The sequence below is a fragment of the Ranitomeya variabilis genome, chromosome 2 (genome assembly GCF_051348905.1).
Source record: "Ranitomeya variabilis isolate aRanVar5 chromosome 2, aRanVar5.hap1, whole genome shotgun sequence".
Lineage (NCBI taxonomy): Eukaryota > Metazoa > Chordata > Amphibia > Anura > Dendrobatidae > Ranitomeya > Ranitomeya variabilis.
Genome location: NC_135233.1, coordinates 476548323 through 476569924, shown reverse-complemented (window position 1 = coordinate 476569924; position 21602 = coordinate 476548323). Strand labels below are relative to the sequence as shown.

The 21602-nt window shown below is 45.8% G+C and overlaps 1 protein-coding gene and 1 long non-coding RNA gene across 2 annotated transcripts in view; one reads left to right on the top strand and one right to left on the bottom strand.

The window, feature by feature from the left end:
* Nucleotides 1–219: 219 nt before the first annotated feature.
* Nucleotides 220–21602, bottom strand: part of LOC143806849 (uncharacterized) — a 67394-nt gene continuing 46011 nt past the window's right edge. The window contains exon 4 of the long non-coding RNA XR_013221573.1: nt 220–711. This is a non-coding gene — a long non-coding RNA (uncharacterized LOC143806849). The remainder of the gene's footprint in view (nt 712–21602) is intronic.
* Nucleotides 17160–19127, top strand: LOC143809625 (uncharacterized). The gene is made up of 3 exons (XM_077292677.1): nt 17160–17266; nt 17696–17775; nt 17868–19127. Exons 1-3 carry the CDS (start codon nt 17233–17235, stop codon nt 18264–18266), a joined length of 513 nt encoding a protein of 170 aa, XP_077148792.1. The 5' UTR covers nt 17160–17232; the 3' UTR covers nt 18267–19127.

The window sequence follows — 21602 nt, the reverse complement described above, 5'->3', positions numbered from 1 at the left end:
TCGTAATAAAAGTGCAATGGTGACACAGAGTCAGACTTCTGTACAGAAAGACTCAGGAATGAGATGAAACATTGCAATGATAGATACAAGTGATACAGTTTCTCACTATCTTGAACATAACCCCTTCACCTGTTGGCGAATTTCTGTTCTTTTCTTTTCTTCCAAGAGCCATAACTTTTTTCTTAGTTTTTCCATCCATATAGCCATATGAGGGTTTATTTTCTGCTAGACGAGTTGTACTATTGAATAATACCATTCATTCTACCACATAGTGTACTGGAAAATGGGAAGGAAAAAGCCAAGTGCTGTGAAATTGCAAAAGAAGTGCAATTACACAATTGTTTTTTTTGTTTGTTTGTTTTTTATTTACCATGTTCACTATATAGTAAAACTGACCTAGCAATATGATTGTTCAGGTCAGTGCAATTACACAGATATTAAACACAAATATATATTTTTTAAATGGTAAAAAATGTGGAAATTTATAAGAAAAAAATTTCCTTTTGTCAACAATTTCTAAGTTCAAGCCGTGAAGATCTCCAACGACTAGGGAGGCACACCTGCAGTTGCAGAGGAAGAGCGGGTGAAAGCAGGGCTGTCACTTCCGGCTCTCACAGACGGTGTCGGGAAGGGTCAGGATTAGGGCAACAGGTTGGGAGGGTCCGGATGTTGTGAGCAATGATGGAGGCTATCACCACCTCTGATAGCATACTACGAAAGAAAAACAAAAAACGGATCAGTACCTCTGAACAGAATAAAGTGTGAACAGGTGTAAGCGGCTATGACTTCATACTGTGCAAACAATAGAATACAGCAGCCTCTGTCAGCGGTAAGACAGGCGCACCTTTCTTTTGCTGGGACCTTAAACCCAGTGCTGCCATTAGGAATTTCCGGGCCCCATACTGGCAACATTTTCGGGGCCCCCTTGAGACTCCACCCAGTCTCCAACCCAGCCCCGCCTCCACCCCTCGAACTGTCGACAGTCCCATCACCTTCTCTTGGAAAAACTCAATTTCAGCACCAGGTCCTCACCAATCACGCATTAACAGTTCCCATCACCAGATCACATACATAAACAGCAGCTTTTGTTTTGGCCAAAAGATTTTTTTATCCGCCACCACGACAAGGTAGATTCTTTTGACCGAACGCTACTCTACTCTACCCTGTTAATCATTTGCTAAAATATACAATACAATTTAGGTTTATTTTTCTTTATTTTTCAATGTTTAAAATGACCAATAATATCACATACATAAGACAAATACCACGCACCATGACCAGACACCATATTACCACCACATAGTGACCTATAATATCACATACGAGGAACAAATACCACCACACCATGATCAGATCACATATTACCACAAGAGTGACAGAATAATACTACATACAAGGGACAAATACTACCGCACCATGACCAGACACCATATTACCACCCAGGGTCGGTCTGGACTGGCCTGGCGGGGAGTTGGGGAAATCCCCGGTGGGCCCTTGCTGTGGATCAGAAAGATGTTAATGGGAAGGAGAGGGGGGAAAAAGTCTCTGGTGTTTAGTGGCGTGGGCCCTTTAAATGTACAGGCCTAATCTGTGCAGGGGCGGGTGTGCGCGCACACGCAAGCAGAGTTCGTTACTTGAACCGCTGCGGCACATGTCCCGATCAACACTGACTAGTGTGCGCCTGTTGTCACCGGCGTAATAGGAGCGCGCCAGACCTGCAGAGGAAGAGAATGCCGCCAGGTGCTGGGAGCACAGGCAGGTAGGAGGAATCTTTTTTTTTTCTTCTTCATCTGTCCATGCGGCCAGGACAAGAGACCAGGGTAGATATATGGGTGGGGGGAGAGAGCAACAGAAGGGACCAGTATGGATATATGGGGGGGGAGAGCAACACAAGGGACCACCATGGCTATATGGGGGGAGCAACACAAGGGACCAGTATGGATATATGGGGGGAGGGGTGAGAGAGCAACACAAGGGACCAGTATGGATATATGGGGGGGAGAGCAACACAAGTGAGCAGTATGGATATATGAGGGGGGAGAGAGAACAACACAAGGGACTAGTATGGATATATGGAGGGGGGACAGCAACACAAGGGACCAGTATGGATATATGGGGGGGAGAGCAACACAAGGGACCAGTATGGATATAAGAGGGGGGAGAGAGAGAACAACACAAGGGATCAGTATGTTTATAGAGGGGGAAGAGAGAGCCACCGAAGGAACCAGTATGGATATATGAAGGGAGAAAGAGCAACACAAGGGACCAGGATGGATATATGGGGGGAGAGAGAGAGAGCAACACAATGGACCAGTATGGATATATGAGGGGGACAGCAACACAAAGGACCAGTATTAATATATGGGGGGAAGAGAGCAACACAAGGGACCAGTATGAATGTATGGGGGGGAGAAAGAGCAACACAAAGGACCAGTATGGAAATATGAGGGGGGGAGAGCAACACAAGTGACTAGGATGGATATATGGGGGGGGGGGGGAATCAACACAAGGGAACAGGATGGCTATATGGCAGCAGCACATGGGCCCATGATTGATATATGAGGGACGCAGCACAAGTGACCAACATGGATATATGGGGGGAGCAGCACATGAAGCCATGATTGATATATGGGAGGAGCAGCAAGAGGGACCAGGATGGATATATGGGGGAGCAGCACAAGGGACCAGGATGAATATATGGGGGGAGCAGAACATGGAGTCATGATTGATATATGGTGGAGCAGCAAGAGGGACCAGGATGGATATATGGGGGAGCAGCACAAGGGACCAGGATGGATATATGGGGGGAGCAGAACATGGAGTCATGATTGATATATGGTGGAGCAGCAAGAGGGACAAGGATGGATATATGGGGGAGCAGCACAAGGGGCCAGGATGGATATATGGGGAAGCAGAACATGGAGTCATGATTGATATATGGTGGAGCAGCACAAGGGGCCGGGATGAATATATGGGGGGAGCAGCACATGAGGCCATGATTGATATATGTAAGCCAGGACAAGGGACCATGTTGGATACATGGGGGGCAGGATAGATATATGGGGGAGCAGGACAAGGGACATATGGGGTCTTGTATTTATAGCTGGGGCCCAGGCTGCAGATATTGGGGCCAGGCTAGACAAAGGACATGAGCCAGCCCCCAGCATGTGACATGTATATGCAGCGCCCCCACTGCCGCAGGGCCGAGGGGTACCCGGTACCGGGCCTCTGAGTCTCTGCTCTGGGGTTGTCACGGTGGCTAGACCCGGTCCGTGACCCTGCTGAGGGGCGCCCAATGAAAAGTGTGTTTGGATGGTGGTGATGTTGTAGTGGTGCGGTGCAGGTTGCAGTAAATAACGAGGACACCAGGTTGCAGTCTCTTTACCTCTTTACTGAAGGCTTCAGGGTCCTCAATCCGGAATACGGTTAACCGGGCTGCGCAAGCCTGGCCGGTCCGATGGCACCTCCAGAGTTACCTTTGCAGGTGGAAATCTGTGCCTACCTTCTAGCGCTTGTGTGTTGTAGTCCTTCCCTGCTGAGCACCACGGGATAGTCCTCACAACTGTTGTGTCTGTTTCTCGTGTTCCCTCACAACTCGATTCTGATGTTCTTCCACGTCCCCCAGATCTTATGGTTAGGACGCACCCGTATGACGGGGAGGCTCGGAGCTCTTCCGGGACTCTAGCATCGCCCCACTCCTGTTGTTACCGCCCTGTGTCTTCCTAGGTCTATTGGGTGAGACAGCCTGCCTATAACTGACTGTCCTGCCGTAGGTTTGAAGTTTGGCTTGGAGCTCTATACTTCCTCGGCGTTCCGGCCACCGGTTATGCGCCTCAATAGGATGTTGCCTCGTCTTACAGCACGACTCCTACTGGTATTCTCCTTGTTGCGTTGATCTCGTTTCTCACTCAGCACAATAAATCTCGCTTCTTGTCCTTTCTTGGGGTACCGCCGCTATATCATGCAGGCGCGGTCCCGTAACGTTCTCTCTGGTTGCTAGGCCTCTGCCAGGATCCCACCCCTGACAGGGACCTCTCCGAATCTTCCCCTACAACACCCTCTGCCACAGGGTGTTGCCTGGTTCCAACCCAGTCAGCTTTCTCTTCTAACTTCCTGCCTAACCCCCAGTTTTACCAGATTGTGAGGAGTGGCCTAATAAATAGAACCCTTAGCTCCCCCTGGAGGCCAGACTATGAAATGTATTGGTGTCTGTGATACCTGGTCAGATGAACTCCTTCAGTGCCATCAGACGTACCATAGCCCCCCTTAGTGGCGGAGCTACAGTACTGCAACGACCAGGACTCTGGGGCGCTGCATATATACAGTACATCAGCCCAGCCAGCCCGCAACCCCTGTATATACATCAGCCCAGCCAGCCCCTGTAAATACATACATTAGCCCAGTCACAGCCAGCCCCAGCACCTATATATACATCAGCCCAGCCTCAGCCAGCCCCCAGCCCCTGTGTATGCATCAGCCCAAATCCCCATCACCTGTATACACATCAGTCCAGCCAGCCCCAGTTCCTGTGTATACATCATGAACACAATAGAGAGCAAGGAAGGTGCAAATATGTAAAAAAGTATAAATTTATTAAACAAACCCTATATCAATACATACAAGCACTAAATAGCACAGAATATAAATATATACACAATTGCATGTCAATACCCTAAAATAGGGGGAGAATAAGGTAGGCTGTATATCAGAGAAAAACCGATAGGGCCTCCTGACGAAACTGCTTGGGCAGTGAAACGCGCGTCGAGGTGCGCTACGGGACCACTATCTGGGGTTACACAATGACGGCAGGTAATATATGAGCTCTTTATGGTGCGCTCTATCTCTATATTGGACAAATTATTCTATAGACACTATATAGCTCTGTTACAAATTACCAGCTTGGCTATAACTTAGGATAAGCACCCCCCAGGGACTTAGACACCATTACAATTTCGGTTGGCCTCAACAGTATTATTATGTCCATATCCATTATCTTATGGTGTATGGCCTATTTAAGATCCAATTAGGAACTGTGTTATGACATTTTGATAACTGATTGATATTGGTGGATTGTGGTATTGAAAGACAATATGATATAGTCCTGAATGGGTGTAATGGAAATTTGTTGTTTATATATCTTATTCCTAGTCATTGTGGTATATACCCTGTTTGAGTAGTGGGCCCTATCGGTTTTTCTCTGATATACAGCCTATTATTCTCCCCCTATTTTAGGGTATTGACATGCAATTGTGTATATATTTATATTCTGTGCTATTTAGTGCTTGTATGTATTGATATATGTTTGTTTAATAAATTTATACTTTTTTACATATTTGCACCTTCCTTGCTCTCTATTGGGTTCATGTTGATAGTGGAAGGGATCACTTGGTGATCATATGTTGGGCTGTTCGCCGTAGTTGTCCTGCATATACATCAGCCCAGCCTCAGCCAGCCCCTGTGTATACATCAGCCCAAATCCCCATCACCTGTATACACATCAGACCAGCCAGCCCCCAGCCCTTGTATATACATCAACCCAGCCACAGCCAGCCCCCAGCACGTGAGCTGTATATACATCAGCCCAGCCAGCGCCCAGCCCCTGTATATAATCAGCCCAGCCACAGCCTGCCTCCAGCACGTAACCTGTACAGTATATACATCAGCCCAGCCACAGCCAGCCCCCAGCCCCTGTATATACATCAGCCCAGCCTCAGCCAGCCTCCAGCCCCTGTGTATACATCAGCCGAAATCCCCATCACCTGTATACACATCAGACCAGCCAGCCCCAGCCCCTGTATATACATCAGCCCAGCCACAGCCAGCCCCTGTATATACATCAGCCCAGCCACAGCCAGCCCCCAGCCCCTGTATATACATCAGCCCAGCCTGAGCCAGCCTCCAGCCCCTGTGTATACATCAGCCGAAATCCCCATCACCTGTATACACATCAGACCAGCCAGCCCCAGCCCCTGTATATACATCAGCCCAGCCAGCCCCCAGCCCCTGTATATACATCAGCTCAGCCCCAGGCCCCAGCTCAGCACCTGTAGCGATTGCCTCAGGAGTGTGCGGGTACTAGGAGCTCCTACGGATGCCTGAGACCTGATCCTGATACATTCAGCGGCGCGTTGCAGCCAGGGTCGGGAGATGTGGAGAGCAGAGTGAGTCGCCCGCCAGGACCGTGGGGTACCCGCTACCGGGTCCGGTGTTCACAGGGGGATGTCACAGTGGTGACCTGGTCCGTGGCCCTGGGCGCCAATGTAAAAGGGAGATTGAATAAAGTTTATGTTCGTGACGCCACCTGTGGTATTCGGTCAGTGGGGACCGACGCTGCTTTAAGGGGTCCTCTGGGGTGATGTTATTGCAGCTAGAAGGTATAACTTCCCACAGATGAAGTATATCCCCAGGGCTCCCTGTATGTAGATGGAAGATGATGGTGAATGGTGCAGTAAGGAACAAGGACACAGGTTTGCAGTCTTTTTACCTTGTTTACTGAAGACTTCAGGCAGCCACAGTCCAGGGCACCAGATCACAGGTACAGGCAGGGTCCGGCCGGCTTGGAAGCGAATCCGGAGTTCCCCTTTACCAGGTGGAGTTAAAAGCCTTCCTCTAGCGTGGTGGTGTTGTAGTCCCTTACCGCCTATGGCTTCTGATTAGGTCCTCACAGTTCTTCTCTGTCCCCCATATAGGATAGGACATAAACCCGTATGGCAGGTAACTCGAGCCTTTTTATAGGATCTCTATCATGACCTGGGCTCTATGTGTAACTGTGCTTCCTGGGTATTGGGGAGGACAAGTAACTTGCAGTTCAGTCCCTTACAACCTCGGTATTCCGGCTACCGGTTATCTGCACTTCAGAGGGAGGCAGCTTGTTCGCAGCTGGTCTCCCCTGATATCACTCTCCTGTGCTTTGCTCTCCTTCACGCTCACTGAACGATGTTCTGTCTTTCTGTACGTCTCTTTCTCTAGGGGCTGTAGTACCTCGGACTACAGGAATCCTTCAGACCTTCTGACACTCTATGTCGGTCTGCTCTCTTCTGTCTCTCTGAAAATCTGATCTCTCATCCCTCCAAACCACAATATATTTAGGGGAGTCACCTAGGAATAGGATCAAAAGCTCCCCCTTGTGGCCTGGTGTGTGAACATGTTGTGTGCATTGTGATTACCTAATAAAGAAGATCTTTCATCGCTTCCAAGCGTAACATCACTCTCCCCTTGAGGAAAGCAATGTCACTGTGACGACTACGACCCTGAGACATCACAAGAGCGCTCTCTCTCTGCCCATAAAGAACGTCCTGACATTCAACGTCAGGCATTTTTAACCCCTCTGTGCAGGGCACACGGGTCACTGACTCACTGATGCACACACCTGTAAAGCCACCGTGCCCAAAGATTTAAAGGGCCGGTGGCAGGAAAAACAGGTGGACAGGTCTCATCATGATAGGTGCGCGGAGCACCCCACTGCACCATGGTCGGTACGCCCATGTCTGACATAGTGTAGAAGTCGGGGAAAAAGTGGGGAAAGTGCTCTGGAAGCAATCAGCTTTTGATGAATGTGTGTTATTTTTTGCAGAGACGAGTTCTGGCTGGAAGCAGTGATGGCAGTCTGTGCTTGTTGAAGAAGAAAAGCGAAGATAATGGACTTCAACTACAGACATCACTGGTGAGTCAGTGTATTACATGTACACACACACTATACACTATATACTGTGTACAGAGCTCACTGTGTATAATGTCACCAGTGATCACTGTATTACCTGTACACTATAATCTATATACAGAACTTCTGTGTATAATGTCACTGGTGATCACTGTATTATCTGTACACTATATACAGAGCTCCTGTGTACAATGTCACTGTTGATCACCATATTACCTGTACACTGACATTGTATACAGAGCTCCTGTATATAATGTCACTGGTGATCACTGTATTACCTGTACGCTATATGCTTTATACAGTGCTCTTGTGTTTAATGTCACCGGTGATCACTGTAATACCTGTACACTATACAATATATACAGAACTTCTGTGTATAATGTCACTGGTGATCACTGTGTTATCTGTACACTATATACAGAGCTCCTGTATATAATGCCACTGGTGTGGTGATCCCTGCATTATCTGTACACAAACTATATACAAAGCTTCTGTATATAATGTCACTGGTGATCACTGTATTACCTGTACGCTATATACAAAGCTCCTGTGTATAATGTCACTTGTGATCACTGTATTACCTGTACGCTATATGCTTTATACAGAGCTCCTGTGTATAATGTCAATGGTGATCACTGTATTAGCTGTACACTGTACACTATGTACAGAGCTTCTGTGTATAATGTCACTGATGATTCCTGTATTACCTGTATCTGACACTATATACAGAGCTTCTATGTATAATGCCACAGGTGATCCCTCTATTACCTGTACACTGACACTATATACAGAGCTCCTCTGCATAATGTCACTGGTGGTAATAAGTGTTGTTAGTATTGTGGTTTGTATTCATGATCTGTATTGTAGTATTCGATCACTATGTGGTGGTAATATGTGGTTTGTTCATGGTGTGCTGGTATTTGTTCCTTGTATGTGGAATTATAAGGTCACTGTGGTGGTAACATGTGATCTGGTCATGGTGTGGCAGTATTTGTTCCTTGTATGTAGTATTATTCGGTCACTATGTGGTGGTAATACATGGTCTGGTCATGGTGTGGCGGTATTTCTTCCCTGTATGTGGTATTATTGATCTTGTTATAGGGGATAGCTTAGTTGGGATTGATATGATCTGTCCTCTTCAGGAAACATTAAACGGCAACAAATATATAGTTGCTGTCACTGATCATTTCTCAAAGTGGACTGAAGCAACAGCTGTTCCAGACAAGAGCGTCATGTCAGTAGCAAACTTTTTGTACAAAATTATTTGGCTGTATGGACACTCTGATTAGCGACCAGGGAAGATAGTTTGTGAAGTCGATCATCGACAACCTGATGGATCATTTTAAAACAGATCACCGCATTTCATCTGCCTACCACCCACAAACAAATAACCAGTGGGAACATGACAATCAAACACTCAAAGAATCTCTTTGCAAGCTTGTCAATGACCAAGGAACCAACTGGGACCAGTTCATCCCAGGTGTTTTGTTTCCCTATCACACATCTGTGCATGCCTCAACCAAGTGCACTCCATTTGAGGTCATGTATGGACGAAAGGCTAAGCTTCCTATTGACCTCAATCCATCAGCAAATAACACTGTGGATGTCATGTCTCTTTCAGATGATGCCAACCCTGATGTGCTAAATACACTCACAACCATTTATAACAGGATCCTCTCAACTGTAAGTACCAACATCCATTCTCAGGAACACCAAAAGTGTGCCTTTGATCGCCGACACAAGAGCAACAAAGAAATCACTGCTGGCACCATTGTTTATATCAAGAATCAATGTCGTATTCATCGCATGGGTTCAAAGATGGCACCACGCTGGGTTGGACCCTACTTAGTTGAGGAATCCTTAACCAAGGGACGAGTAAAACTTAAGAACAATAAGACTGGCAAGATACTAAGCAACACCTACCATGCCAGCAACCTTAAGATTTACCAGGTTGAAGAGACTTCTCTACCACCCCAGTCCCCTGATGACTGTCCCAGTGACTCTGCCACACAGAAACACCAGCAAACCAAGACTTTCAACCCACTACCAAGTTCAGGAAGGAAGTATCTTACCACCACTCTTGACCTTACGTTTAATAGGGTTGTGTACTTTGGAGGCACAAGAGATCTTGGACAACCACGGCGTACATATGAAACCAAAGGTGATGGGAACTGCTATTTTCAGGGCATCAGCTATTTCCTGACAGGAACAGAGGACAACTACTCCCTTCTCAGAGCTAAAGTCATCCACCACATGAAAACTGACTTGTCCAAAAAACTACATGGCTACTTTAATCAAGATGTGAATGAATATGTGAACACCTCTGGCATCTCTCGTGATGGAGTCTGGGCAACTGATGCTGAAATCATGGCCACAGCAAATCTGTTGAGTTGTGACATCGTCATCCACACCAAAGTTGGTGACACCATGGATTGGTTGACCTATCCCGCAACCTTCAATCTACAGTCAACAACAGAACATGCACTTTATCTTGAAAACAATCATGATCATTTTAATGTTGTTATCAGCGATTACCTTTGAACGTTTATATCGTAGTGTCCTGTCACCAGCCATGTGTACGATTATCAGCCGAAAGCCTCTCTGAAACCAATAATCGCCCCATGTAAAAGTACCTTTATAAGTTGAAGTTTCAGAATGTTATAACTTTTATTATATCCTGAACAGTTTTTTTATGAACAGTCAAGGTTTTCAGGTTGAAGTAGAAAAAAAGTCTGTGTGTTTAGAGTTTTAAACACTAAAATGTTGAAAAATTATGTAATTCTTGAGTATATCACTCAATGGTGCTCATAAATGTGAAAAATCTGATCTTTAATATGCTTTAAACTTTAATATACTCAAGAACGGGGCCACAGACATCACACAAGCGGTCCCAAACAGCGCACATGGGATCCCAGACAGCGCACAGGGGACAGAGACAGCGCACAGGGTTCCTGCGTGCTGTCTCTTCCCCCCTTGCACACTGTCACTTCCCCCTCCCTTGTGCACTGTCTCTGCCCCCGCTTGTGCTGCCTGGGTCCCCGTTCACTGTCTCTTCCCCCCTTGCACGCTGTCTCTTCCCCCTCCCTTGTGCACTGTAAGCCACTCCGTGTGCTGCCTGGGGCCTCGTGTGCTGCCAGGGACCCCTGTGTACTGCCTGGTGCCATGTGTGCTGCCTGAGGCCCCATTCGCTGTCTCTGCCCCGTGTGCTGCCTGGGGACCTGTGCGCTGCCTGGGGCCCCGTGCGCTGCCTGGAGCCCTGTGGGCTGCATGGGGCCCTGTGTTCTGTCTGGGGCCCTGTGCACTGCCTGGGGCCATGTACATTGCCTGGGGACCTTGTGCGCTGCCTTGGGCCCCTTTGCACTGCCTGGAGCCCTGTTTGCTGCCTGGGGCACGTGCGCTGCATGGGGCCCTGTGGGCTGCCTGAGGCCCCTGTGGGCTGCCTGGGGTCCTGTGCGCTGCCTGGGGCCCCGTGCACTGCCTGTGGCCCTTGTGCTCTGTGTGGGGCCCCATGCGCTGCCTGTGGCCCCTGTGCGCTGCCTGGGGCCCCCGTGCGCTGCCTGGAACCCTGTGGGCTGCCTGGGGCCCTTGTGTGCTGCCTTGGGCCCCTTTTCTCTGCCTGGAGCCCTGTGTGCTGCCTGGGGCCACTGTTTGCTGCCTGGGGCCCCGTGCGCTGCTTGGAGCCCTGTGGGCTGCCTGAGGCCCCTGTGGGCTGCCTGGGGTCCTGTGCGCTGCCTGGGGCCCCTGTGCGCTGCTTAGGGCCCCATGCGCTGCCTGTGGCCCCAGTGCTCTGCCTGGGGCCCATGCGCTGCCTGTGGCCCCTGTGCACTGCCTGGGGCCCCTGTGTGCTTCCTGGGGCCCCTGTGTGCTTCCTGGGGCCCCTGTGTGCTGCCTGGGGCCCCGTTATTAAGAATATCATTCAATGGTTTTCAAAAGCCTGAAAAATCTGATCTACAGTAGCTGGGGTATATTCTGACCTGGAGGGGTATAAACTGGACTAGTCCAATTTGTACCCCGGGGTATAGTTTGGGCTAGGCCAGAATATACCCGGGGTATAATCTGGCCAAGGCCACTTTAACCCCGGGTATATTCTGGGCGGGGGGTTAATCTGGCCTGTTACACCGGCTACCGCACGCTCACTGAATGATATTCTGTCCTTCTGTATGTTTCTTTCTCCTGGGGCTGTAGTACTTCAGACTACGGGGCCCTCTCAGACCTTCTGACACTCTATGTCGGTCTGCTCTCTTCTCTGTCTGTAACTTTCTGAACCCTTTCCCTCCAGATCAGAATGTATTCATACGGGAGTTCACCCTAAACTAGGCTTAGAGCTCCCCCTTCTGGCCTGGAATGTGAACATGTTGTATGCATTGTGGTTACCTGATAAAAGATATCCTTCATCGCTTCCAAACGTAACATCACTCTCCCCGTGAGGAAAGCAATGTCACTGTGACAACCAGGACCCTGGGGCATCACACAAGTCCATACTTGGGTACTGCCCTTGTCAGAGCGGGAGTACTACAGGGGCACGACAGGGAGAAACAGAAAGACTGTTCTATCTTTACCCTTTAATTCCCATTTCTCTCCTCCCGCTCTGGCTTTTTTATTCGAATAAATAGGTCTTGAAGAACATGAACAAAAACCTATACTGGTGAGATTGAACCATTTTTTACTTGAGCACTGCTAATCATGAGCACTTACACTGTGGAATTGTTGATTGTATGTTTGTCCTAGGTTTAACATATCTAATAAATATTAAGTTTTAGTGCATGTTTTTCCTGGCTATGCTTTAAATTATATATACAGCTGTCTCAGCATCCTCAATGTGATATAGATACAGCAGTCTCAGCATCTCCTGTGTGATGTATAAACAGCAGCTCCAGCGTCTCCTATGAGGTGCATATACAGCTGTCTCAGCATGTCCTATGTGATGTATATACAGTAGTCCCAGCGTCTCCTATGTGATGTATATGATATACAAAACTTATTATGACAAAAAGTTGACTGCTCTCCTGGTCGACATAACCCTGGAAAAGCAGCTGTGAGAAGCAACATGATCAGTATCACCTAACATCACAGCTGCACCAAAGAGAAGCAGCTCCAGCCCTCACATTAAGGGTGAGTTACCGTAATTAATTGACTAAATATACCAGAGTGATTTGCAAGGTGATCATTTTTGTGTGGCCCCAGAATGATGGTAGAAATTCCAGGCCCCCGGCTGGAAAAAGGTTCCCCACCCTTGCCCTAGGGTAATAATATCCCTCAATCTGGCCCCCCTTGTGTCTCATTCCTGGCTCCATCCACATGTTCTCCCATCCTGCCCTCATTAGTATTCATTCTCCCCATGTGATGTCCCATCACTGCCCCTTATGATCTCCCCATCCTGTCCCATATGTCTCCATCCTGCCCCATCTGTCCAATGATCCTGCACCGTGTCTCCATCCTGCTCCATGATCCCTGCCCCATCTGTCTCCATCCTGCCCCATCTGTCTCCATGCTGCCCCATGATCCTGCCCATCTGTTTGTCTCTATCGTGCCCCATGATCCTGCACCATGTGTCTCCTTCCTGCCCCATCTATCTCCATCTGTCCCCATACCTCCCTGTCTCCATATCTTTCTCCATCCTGCCCCATGATACTGCACCATGTGTCTCCATCCTGCCCCATGTTCCTGTCCCATCTGTCTCCATCCCTCCATATATGTCTCCATCCTGCCCTATGATCCTGCTCCATCTGTCTCCATCATGCCCCATCTGTCTCCATGCTGCCCCATGATCCTGCCCCATCTGTTTGTCTCTATCCTGCCCCTTGATCCTTCACCATGTGTCTCCATCCTGCCCCATGATCCTGCACCATGTGTCTCCATCCGGCCCCATCTATCTCCATCTGTCCCATCTGTCTCCATACCTCCAAATCTTTCTCCATCCTGCCCATGATCCTACACATGTCTGCATCCTGCACCATATCTCCATCGTGCCCCATGATACTGCACCATGTGTCTCCATCCTGCCCTATGTTCCTGTCCCATGTCTCCATCCCTCCATATATGTCTCCATCCTGCCCCATGATCCTGCTCCATCTGTCTCCATCCCGCCTCATGATCCTGCCACATATGTCTCTATCCTGCCCCATCTGTCTCCATCCTGCCCCATCTGTCTCCATGCTGTCCCATGATCCTGTCCCATCTGTCTCCATCCTGCCCCATGTCATAGTTATTAAGGTTGAAGGAAGACTTTAAGTCCATCTAGTTCAACCCATAGCCTAACCTAACATGTTGATCCAGAGGAAGGCAAAAAACCCCATGTGGCAAACAGTAAGCTCCACATTGGGGGAAAAAAATTCCTTCCCGACTACACATATGGCAATCAGACTAGTTCCCTGGATCAACGCCCTACAAAGGAAACTAGTATATATAACCTGTAACATTATACTTTTCAAGAAAGGCATCCAGTCCCCTCTTAAATTTTAGTAATGAATCACTCATTACAACATCATACGGCAGAGAGTTCCATAGTCTCACTGCTCTTACAGTAAAGAATCTGCGTCTCTTTTTATGCTTAAACCTTCTTTCCTCCAGACGTAGAGGATGCCCCCTTGTCCCTGTCTCAGGTCTATGATTAAAAAGATCGTCAGAAAGGTCTTTGTACTGTCCCCTCATATATTTATACATTAAAATAAGATCACCCCTTAGCCTTCGTTTTTCCAAACTAAATAGCCCAAAGTGTAATAACCTATCTTGGTATTGCAGACCCCCCAGTCCTCTAATAACCTTGGTCGCTCTTCTCTGCACCCGCTCTAGTTCAGCTATGTCTTTCTTATACACCCGAGACCAGAACTGTACACCGTATTCTAAGTGTGGTCGCACTAGTGACTTGTATAGAGGTAAAATTATGTTCTCCTCATGAGCATCTATGCCTCTTTTAAAGCATCCCATTATTTTATTTGCCTTTGTAGCAGCTGCCTGACACTGGCCACTGAATATGAGTTTGTAATCCACCCATACACCCAGGTCTTTTTCATTGACGGTTTTGCCCAAAGTTTTAGAATTAAGCACATAGTTATACATCCTATTACTTCTACCCAAGTGCATGACCTTACATTTATCCCCATTAAAGCTCATTTGCCATTTATCAGCCCAAGCTTCTAATTTACATAAATCATCCTGTAATATAAAATTGTTCTCCTCTGTAGTGATTACCCTTCAGAGTTTAGTGTCATCTGCAAATATTGAAATTCTCCTCTGTATGCCCCCTACAAGGTCATTAATAAATATGTTAAAAAGAAGAGGGCCCAATACTGACCCCTGTGGTACCCCACTGCTAACCGCGACCCAGTTCGAGTGTGCTCCATTAATAACCACCCTTTGTTTCCTATCCCTGAGCCAGCTCTTAACCCACTTACACATATTTTCCCCAATCCCCATTATTCTCATTTTATGTATCAACCGTTTGTGTAGCACCGTATCAAAAGCTTTTGAAAAGTCCATATAAACCACGTCCACTGTGTTCCCTTGGTCCAGTCCGGAACTTACCTCTTCATAGAAACTGATCAGATTAGTCTGACAGGAATGGTCCTTAGTAAACCCATGCTGATATTGGGTCATGAGGTTATTCCTCTTCAGATACTCCAGCATAGCATCCCTTAGAATGCCCTCCAGGATTTTACCCACCGTAGAGGTTAAGCTTACTGGCCTATAATTACCGAGTTCAGTTTTTGTCCCCTTTTTGAAATTTGGCACCACATTTGCTATACGCCAGTCCTGTGGTACAGACCCTGTTATTATGGAGTCTTTAAAGATTATAAGTAATGGTCTATCAATGACTGTACTTAATTCCTGCAGTACTCGGGGGTGTATCCCATCCGGGCCCGGAGATTTGTCAATTTTAGTGATTTTTAGACGCCGCCGTACTTCCTGCTGGGTTAAGCAGGTGACATTTAATGGGGAATTTTTGTTATAACTGATCATATTGTCTGCCATGGGATTTTCCTGTGTAAGTACTGATGAAAAAAAGTCATTTAGCAGATTGGCTTTTTCCTCATCCTCATCCACCATTTCACCCAGACTATTTTTAAGGGGGCCAACACTATCATTTTTTAGTTTCTTACTATTTACGTAGTTAAAGAATATTTTGGGAAAATATTCCAATGAATGCCCATGAATCTGCACCATTTATCTCTATCCTGCCCCATGTCTCCATCCTGCCCCATCTGTCTCCATCCTGCCCCATCTGTCTCCATGCTGTCCCATGATCCTGTCCCATCTGTGTCCATCCTGCCCCATGTCTACACCCTGACCATGAATCTGCACCATTTATCTCTATCCTGCCCCATGTCTCCATCCTGCACCATGTGTCTCCATCGTGCCCCATCTGTCTCCATCCTGCCCCATGATCCTGAACCACGTTTTTCCATCCTGCACCATGTCACATGGTGCAGGATCATCAGGCAGGAAGGAGACAGATGGGGCATTGTGGGCCCCCTCTGCTCATCGGGCCCCATACGCCAGTCAAGGCAGTAATGCCCTGATGGCGGCCCTGCCTAAACCTAATATTTATTGAACGTGCCTCTCCTAGGTGACAACAATTCTATTCTTAATTGTAAATTACACAACAGAAACTCGCTTGAGCAATCCAACTAGATAATAAGATATCATGACCTCACAAAATACAGTGAAGTAGAAGCAAACACAGGGTTTTTGGTAAACGAGGACATATTGCTAGAACCCAATTCCAGGGACCAGTACCAATCCTTAGAAAAAATGGGACACTGGTCCTTCATATCATTTACCTGCATAGTATTGCGCCTATCATCTGTGCAAGGAATTACAACACATCTCCATGTGCTTAAATGGTGTCAAAGGGGAGTTACATATAGTAAAATTCACTATAGTGCAATAATACCGTCATGTCCCTTTAAATTATCAGTGACTTCTGTCACCATGGCAATAAACAGCCAGTAAGATTGTTAGATTTGAATTTGAAAAAAACACAAACGTCAGTTATTCTCAGTCTGTTCTATCTCAGCACAGAGTGAAGACGGACACCTGCGGCCACCGCGACATTTCAGGTATAAACCTGTAATATTATATTAGTGACGGCTGATTATCTCATCACATATTCACACAGAATAACCCGAGATGTTCTGTTACTAATTGTTCTTATTTACCCCAATACTTCACATACAGACATGTACATGATGAGGAGCCGGCGGCTGATACTCCGCTGTCTCCACTTGTCACATCTTATTGGATGGGTCCAATATTTAACATCAGCTCCGTCCTCCATAGAGAACGGCGCCTGCAGAGCGGAGAACGGACCGAAGTCGATTATTCTGAATATTCCTCCATGTACAGCACAGAATAATGGGGGAGGGCAGATATTGGATATAGAACATTCATATCCTGCACATTGCCCAATGTTGCCTTTGCCCCGGCAATGCCTCCTAAACACACAGACGGTGCTTCCCAAAGGTTCCAGTAACAGTACACCCTGGTCAATGAGCCCAAAACCGATTCTGACTGTTCTGCTATTTTACAGGATTTTGATAGATTTGGACACGAGTGAAGACCACAGCGAGACCATGTGGACCGGACCTTCATCCTGCGCTGGATCCGGTGAGATTCCTCACACTGTTAGACGACCATTCTCTGTCCTGTGGTCAGACGGCTCCCAACGGCTTCACCTTTCTTTATCTTTGGGATGTGTCAGGTTTCCAGTAATTTGGGGGGTAAATATAGAACTGCAGATATTTGCTGTAAAAAATACCAGAAGGCTAAACTGATCCCCAACAGAGGTTGACATCGCTGGTCTGAGCAGAGCGTGAGCTTCATAGGGAGAGAGGGGAATCCTATCACTGGCCATGAAGGCTACAGAAGGATTGCATCTTCCATGTACAAAACACATTTTCTAGCTTCTTCTTACTGACATTTCTGCTCCTAGCACTTAGTGGGATGGTTAGCAATATGGCGATCAGTAGTGCCGCCCTGTCACATCCTCTCTGTACGGTTATGGGTGATCCTTATATTTGGTTCTTTTCTCTACAGATGATATCACACCGGAGGAGGCATTCAGAAGACTGGCCTTCTGTATGAAGTTTCTGCCGTCACCCCTCTACAAGATGGAGGTTAGTGAGAAGACTATACTGCTGCCTGTAATTTTACAAGGGTGTACAGGAATGTCTTATTACATGAGTAACTTATTCTTCTGTCTTCTTAGCGCCTCATGCCGACCAGCCCAGAAGCCCAGAAGAAATATACAACAAGGCATGAATCTGAAGAGCAGCCGGCACCATCCATGAAGACCAGGATCACAGAACAAGAAGCAAGGGCAATGCGGGCTAAAGTACTGTGTATGGACCTGGATGAAGAGCAGGGAACCCAAAAAGAAGAAAGGAAGAAAAAAGAGGTCAAAATCACAATTAAGATCGGCGCCAGAAGAGAGACCACAACAGAGGCCAGAAGAAGCAGCAGGACAGAGGCCAGAAGAAGCAGCAGGACAGAGGCCAGAAGAAGCAGCAGGACCACGCAGTGCCACATCCTCCAATATATCAACCAGTATTTGAGAGGAAAGAAGAACATCATCTGGACAATCCTGCTAGGACCTCTCAGCCGATAACATCATATACGGCAAATACTGGGAGGTAAGTATAAAAAAAAATAGTAATAAGAGCGGTATAATAATATTAGAGCAGCAGTATATTAATATTAGTAGGACAAACTGTAATAGTAGGGACCTTATCATTGGTAGGGGTGTAGCATTAATAATTAATAATATAAAAAATTAAGTTACAGTAGTATAAATAGGATATAGAGAAGTATTTGTCATACCAAAGTAGTCAGCTAGTATTAACCACTATTCTATTAATATAACACAATATACACATTTTATTAGAATTAGGCGGCTTGATCCAGGGTTCTAGGACTGATCGCCTTTTCCCGGGGTCAAGAAGGAATTTTTCCCTTCAGACACAGATTGGCTGAAAGTGTCCAAGGGTTTTTGCCTTCTTCTGGATCAAGAGCATATACATAGTATAGTAGTAATATTTATAGTAGAAAAGGTACAATAGTCGTTTTATAGTAATAGCAAAAAAATAATTAAAACTGCAATGGTAGAATATTTATAATAAGGAAGAAAAAGAACAAAAAGCATAAAATAATTATAACAGTTATTAAATTAGTATTTTAATAATAAAATATAGTAATGATTTTAGTTTTAATATTAGAATAAACATTACTTAGAATAGAAACAACAATAATAATAATAATAATAGATAATGTGGGAGGATAATAATAACCATAGTATTAGTAGTAGGGTTTGATCCAGGGTTCTAGGACTGATCGCCTTTTCCCGGGGTCAAGAAGGAATTTTTTCCCTGAGTCACAAATTGGCTGAGTGTGTCCAGGGTTTTTTGCCTTCTTCTGGATCAACAACATTAGACATAGGGGCTTTATTAATACCGGTTAGTGTAGTGTTAGTGTAGGGTCCCATCTGAAGAGGTCGCCTTGTCGTTGGCAGATGGGCTCGCACAATTTGATAAAAATGTGCGCTAAGAACCTCACATTTCTAGGAGCTGTGTAATAAATATGGCCGCTTACATATTTGCGCTGGCAGAATTTTGTTGCCTCTTTTCTTTCTGCTTTTGCATTGCGACTACAGCAGCTGCTCCTGCACATTTATTTCAGTTTGTTTGTGTTAGTTTACTTTCTTTCTGGATTAACACCTTTACACATTATGACCTTACAACTAGTTAGTGATAATTTAAGTACGGATGTAGGGTAAAATTGGTGATAATTTTAGATACTGAGAGAAATTATGCTATAATTCGTGTTATTTTATTTTTTTAAGAAAACCACATTCACATGTTTCCTTTATGCTTCCAAGTTTGATATCAAAGGCACCATATGAACATTTATATTCATGTTCAGCTTTGGATTCTTAGCTAGGTCTGCCTGATCCCTACAGAAATGTCAGTAGTAAACGGACAAACCTCACATGTAACACCCATTGTCCGATGCATAACTGTAACAAGTAACCATATAGCCCAGCGCTGGAGTTATACTCTACACTATCTTCACATTCAGAAGTAGGACACCAAATACTCTCCTCTGTCTAATATGTCTTACCCTCCACAGTTCTGGATTGAAATGGGTTGTCTGGTGTATAGCGCCACTCTTCTCTTTAGGCTGTGTCTGGTATTGCAATAATAAATGTATTGTAATTCAAAGGAAGAAGGAATAAACATTGCTGGACGAATCATCAGCAATCTGAAATACGCAGGCGATTTAATATCGATAGTAACAAGCGTAGATGGACTTATTACGGAGTGTCCAGATGGAAAGCTCAACCGGGGACTTTTACTCAACATAAAGAAGAAAAAGATATTATTGACTACTGACAGGTACAACCAGACACATTTGAGATAAACGGCGACAAACTGGAAGTTGTAAAAGACTTCCACCTACTCAGATCGATGATCACTCAAGATGAAACGACAACACCAGAAGTGAATATCTGTCTAGCTATGGGCAAATCAACAATGAAGACACTGGACAAGGTCTTCAAATCGAGGAACATTTCACTGGCGACGAAGAAACGGCTTATACATAGTTTTATCTTTTCTGTGGTAACGTACAAATGGGAAAACTGGAAGATGAAGAAACAAGACAGAAGAATCAATGCCTTTTGAAATGTGGTGCTGGAGAAGGATGTTATCAATACCAGGAATGGCAAGAAGAAAGAACAAATCAATTTTGGAACAAATCAAGCCAGACACGTCACTCAAAGGACCCATCACCAAGCTACGACTTGCCTACTTTGGGCACATCATACGAAGCGAACAATCACTGGAGATGGACATCATGATTGGAAAAATAGAAGGAACAAGGAGAAGAAGAAGAACCCAATGGTTTGATACAATCAAGATAATGGCGGAAAAGACGCTGGTGGACCTACTGTATCTAGGCTTGCACAAGGTCGATCTCCGTACAGATTGTTCATCCATCAAGTCGCCATCGCTCCAGACTGAGCTGAAGGCCATGAATTAATAATTAAATAGTGATATACTGTAGCTATAAATTCAATAGCAGAGGTGACAATGTTAAGGTGGTACAGCTGTACCATATAAGAGGGGTGACATATCTGCAGTTATTTGGCCGTACAATAAAAGGGAGGAGGTGATGTCACCACTGTAGTGATACAGCTATGTAATAAATGGGAAGAGGTGATAACAAAACCCCCAAACATAGAACTGACAGTGTCCAAATAGTCACAAACGCTCCCTCCTCACATCACATACAAACACATTGCTCTTGTCAGCCAACGAAAGACCCTGCCACCTAGGAGAAGAAGCTTCCCTATCAGTCAATTTGTGATGACCAGAGAGAAGTTCCTGGCAAAAAACTGACTGGAGGCTAATCTGGGTACATTCCCAGTATGGAGCATTGCCAGTAAGATGCCATATTCAGCTGGTTTCTTTAAGGAAAACCAGTGCTTCCCTCAAACTAGCAATGATAGATGTCTTAGAATAGCAGTTTGTGTAAAGCAGAAATTGCTGAGCTTATAACAGACTAAATAGAAATCTGCAATACAGCATAAAATAGTGTCGTAATAAAAGTCCAATGGTGACACAGTGTCAGACTTCTGGACAAAACGACTCAGGAATGAGATGAAACATTGCAATGATAGATACAAGTGATACAGTTTCTCACTATCTTGAACTTAACCCCTTCATCTGTTGGCGATTTTCTGTTTTTTTAATTTTCGTTTTTTCTTCCTCTTCTTCCAAGAGCCATAACTTGTATTTTTTAGTTTTTCCATCCATATAGCCACATGAGGGTTTATTTTCTGCTAGACGAGTTGTACTGTTGAATAATACCATTCATTCTACCACATAGTGTACTGGAAAATGGGAAGGAAAAATCCAAGTGCTGTGCAATTGCAAAAGAAGTGCAA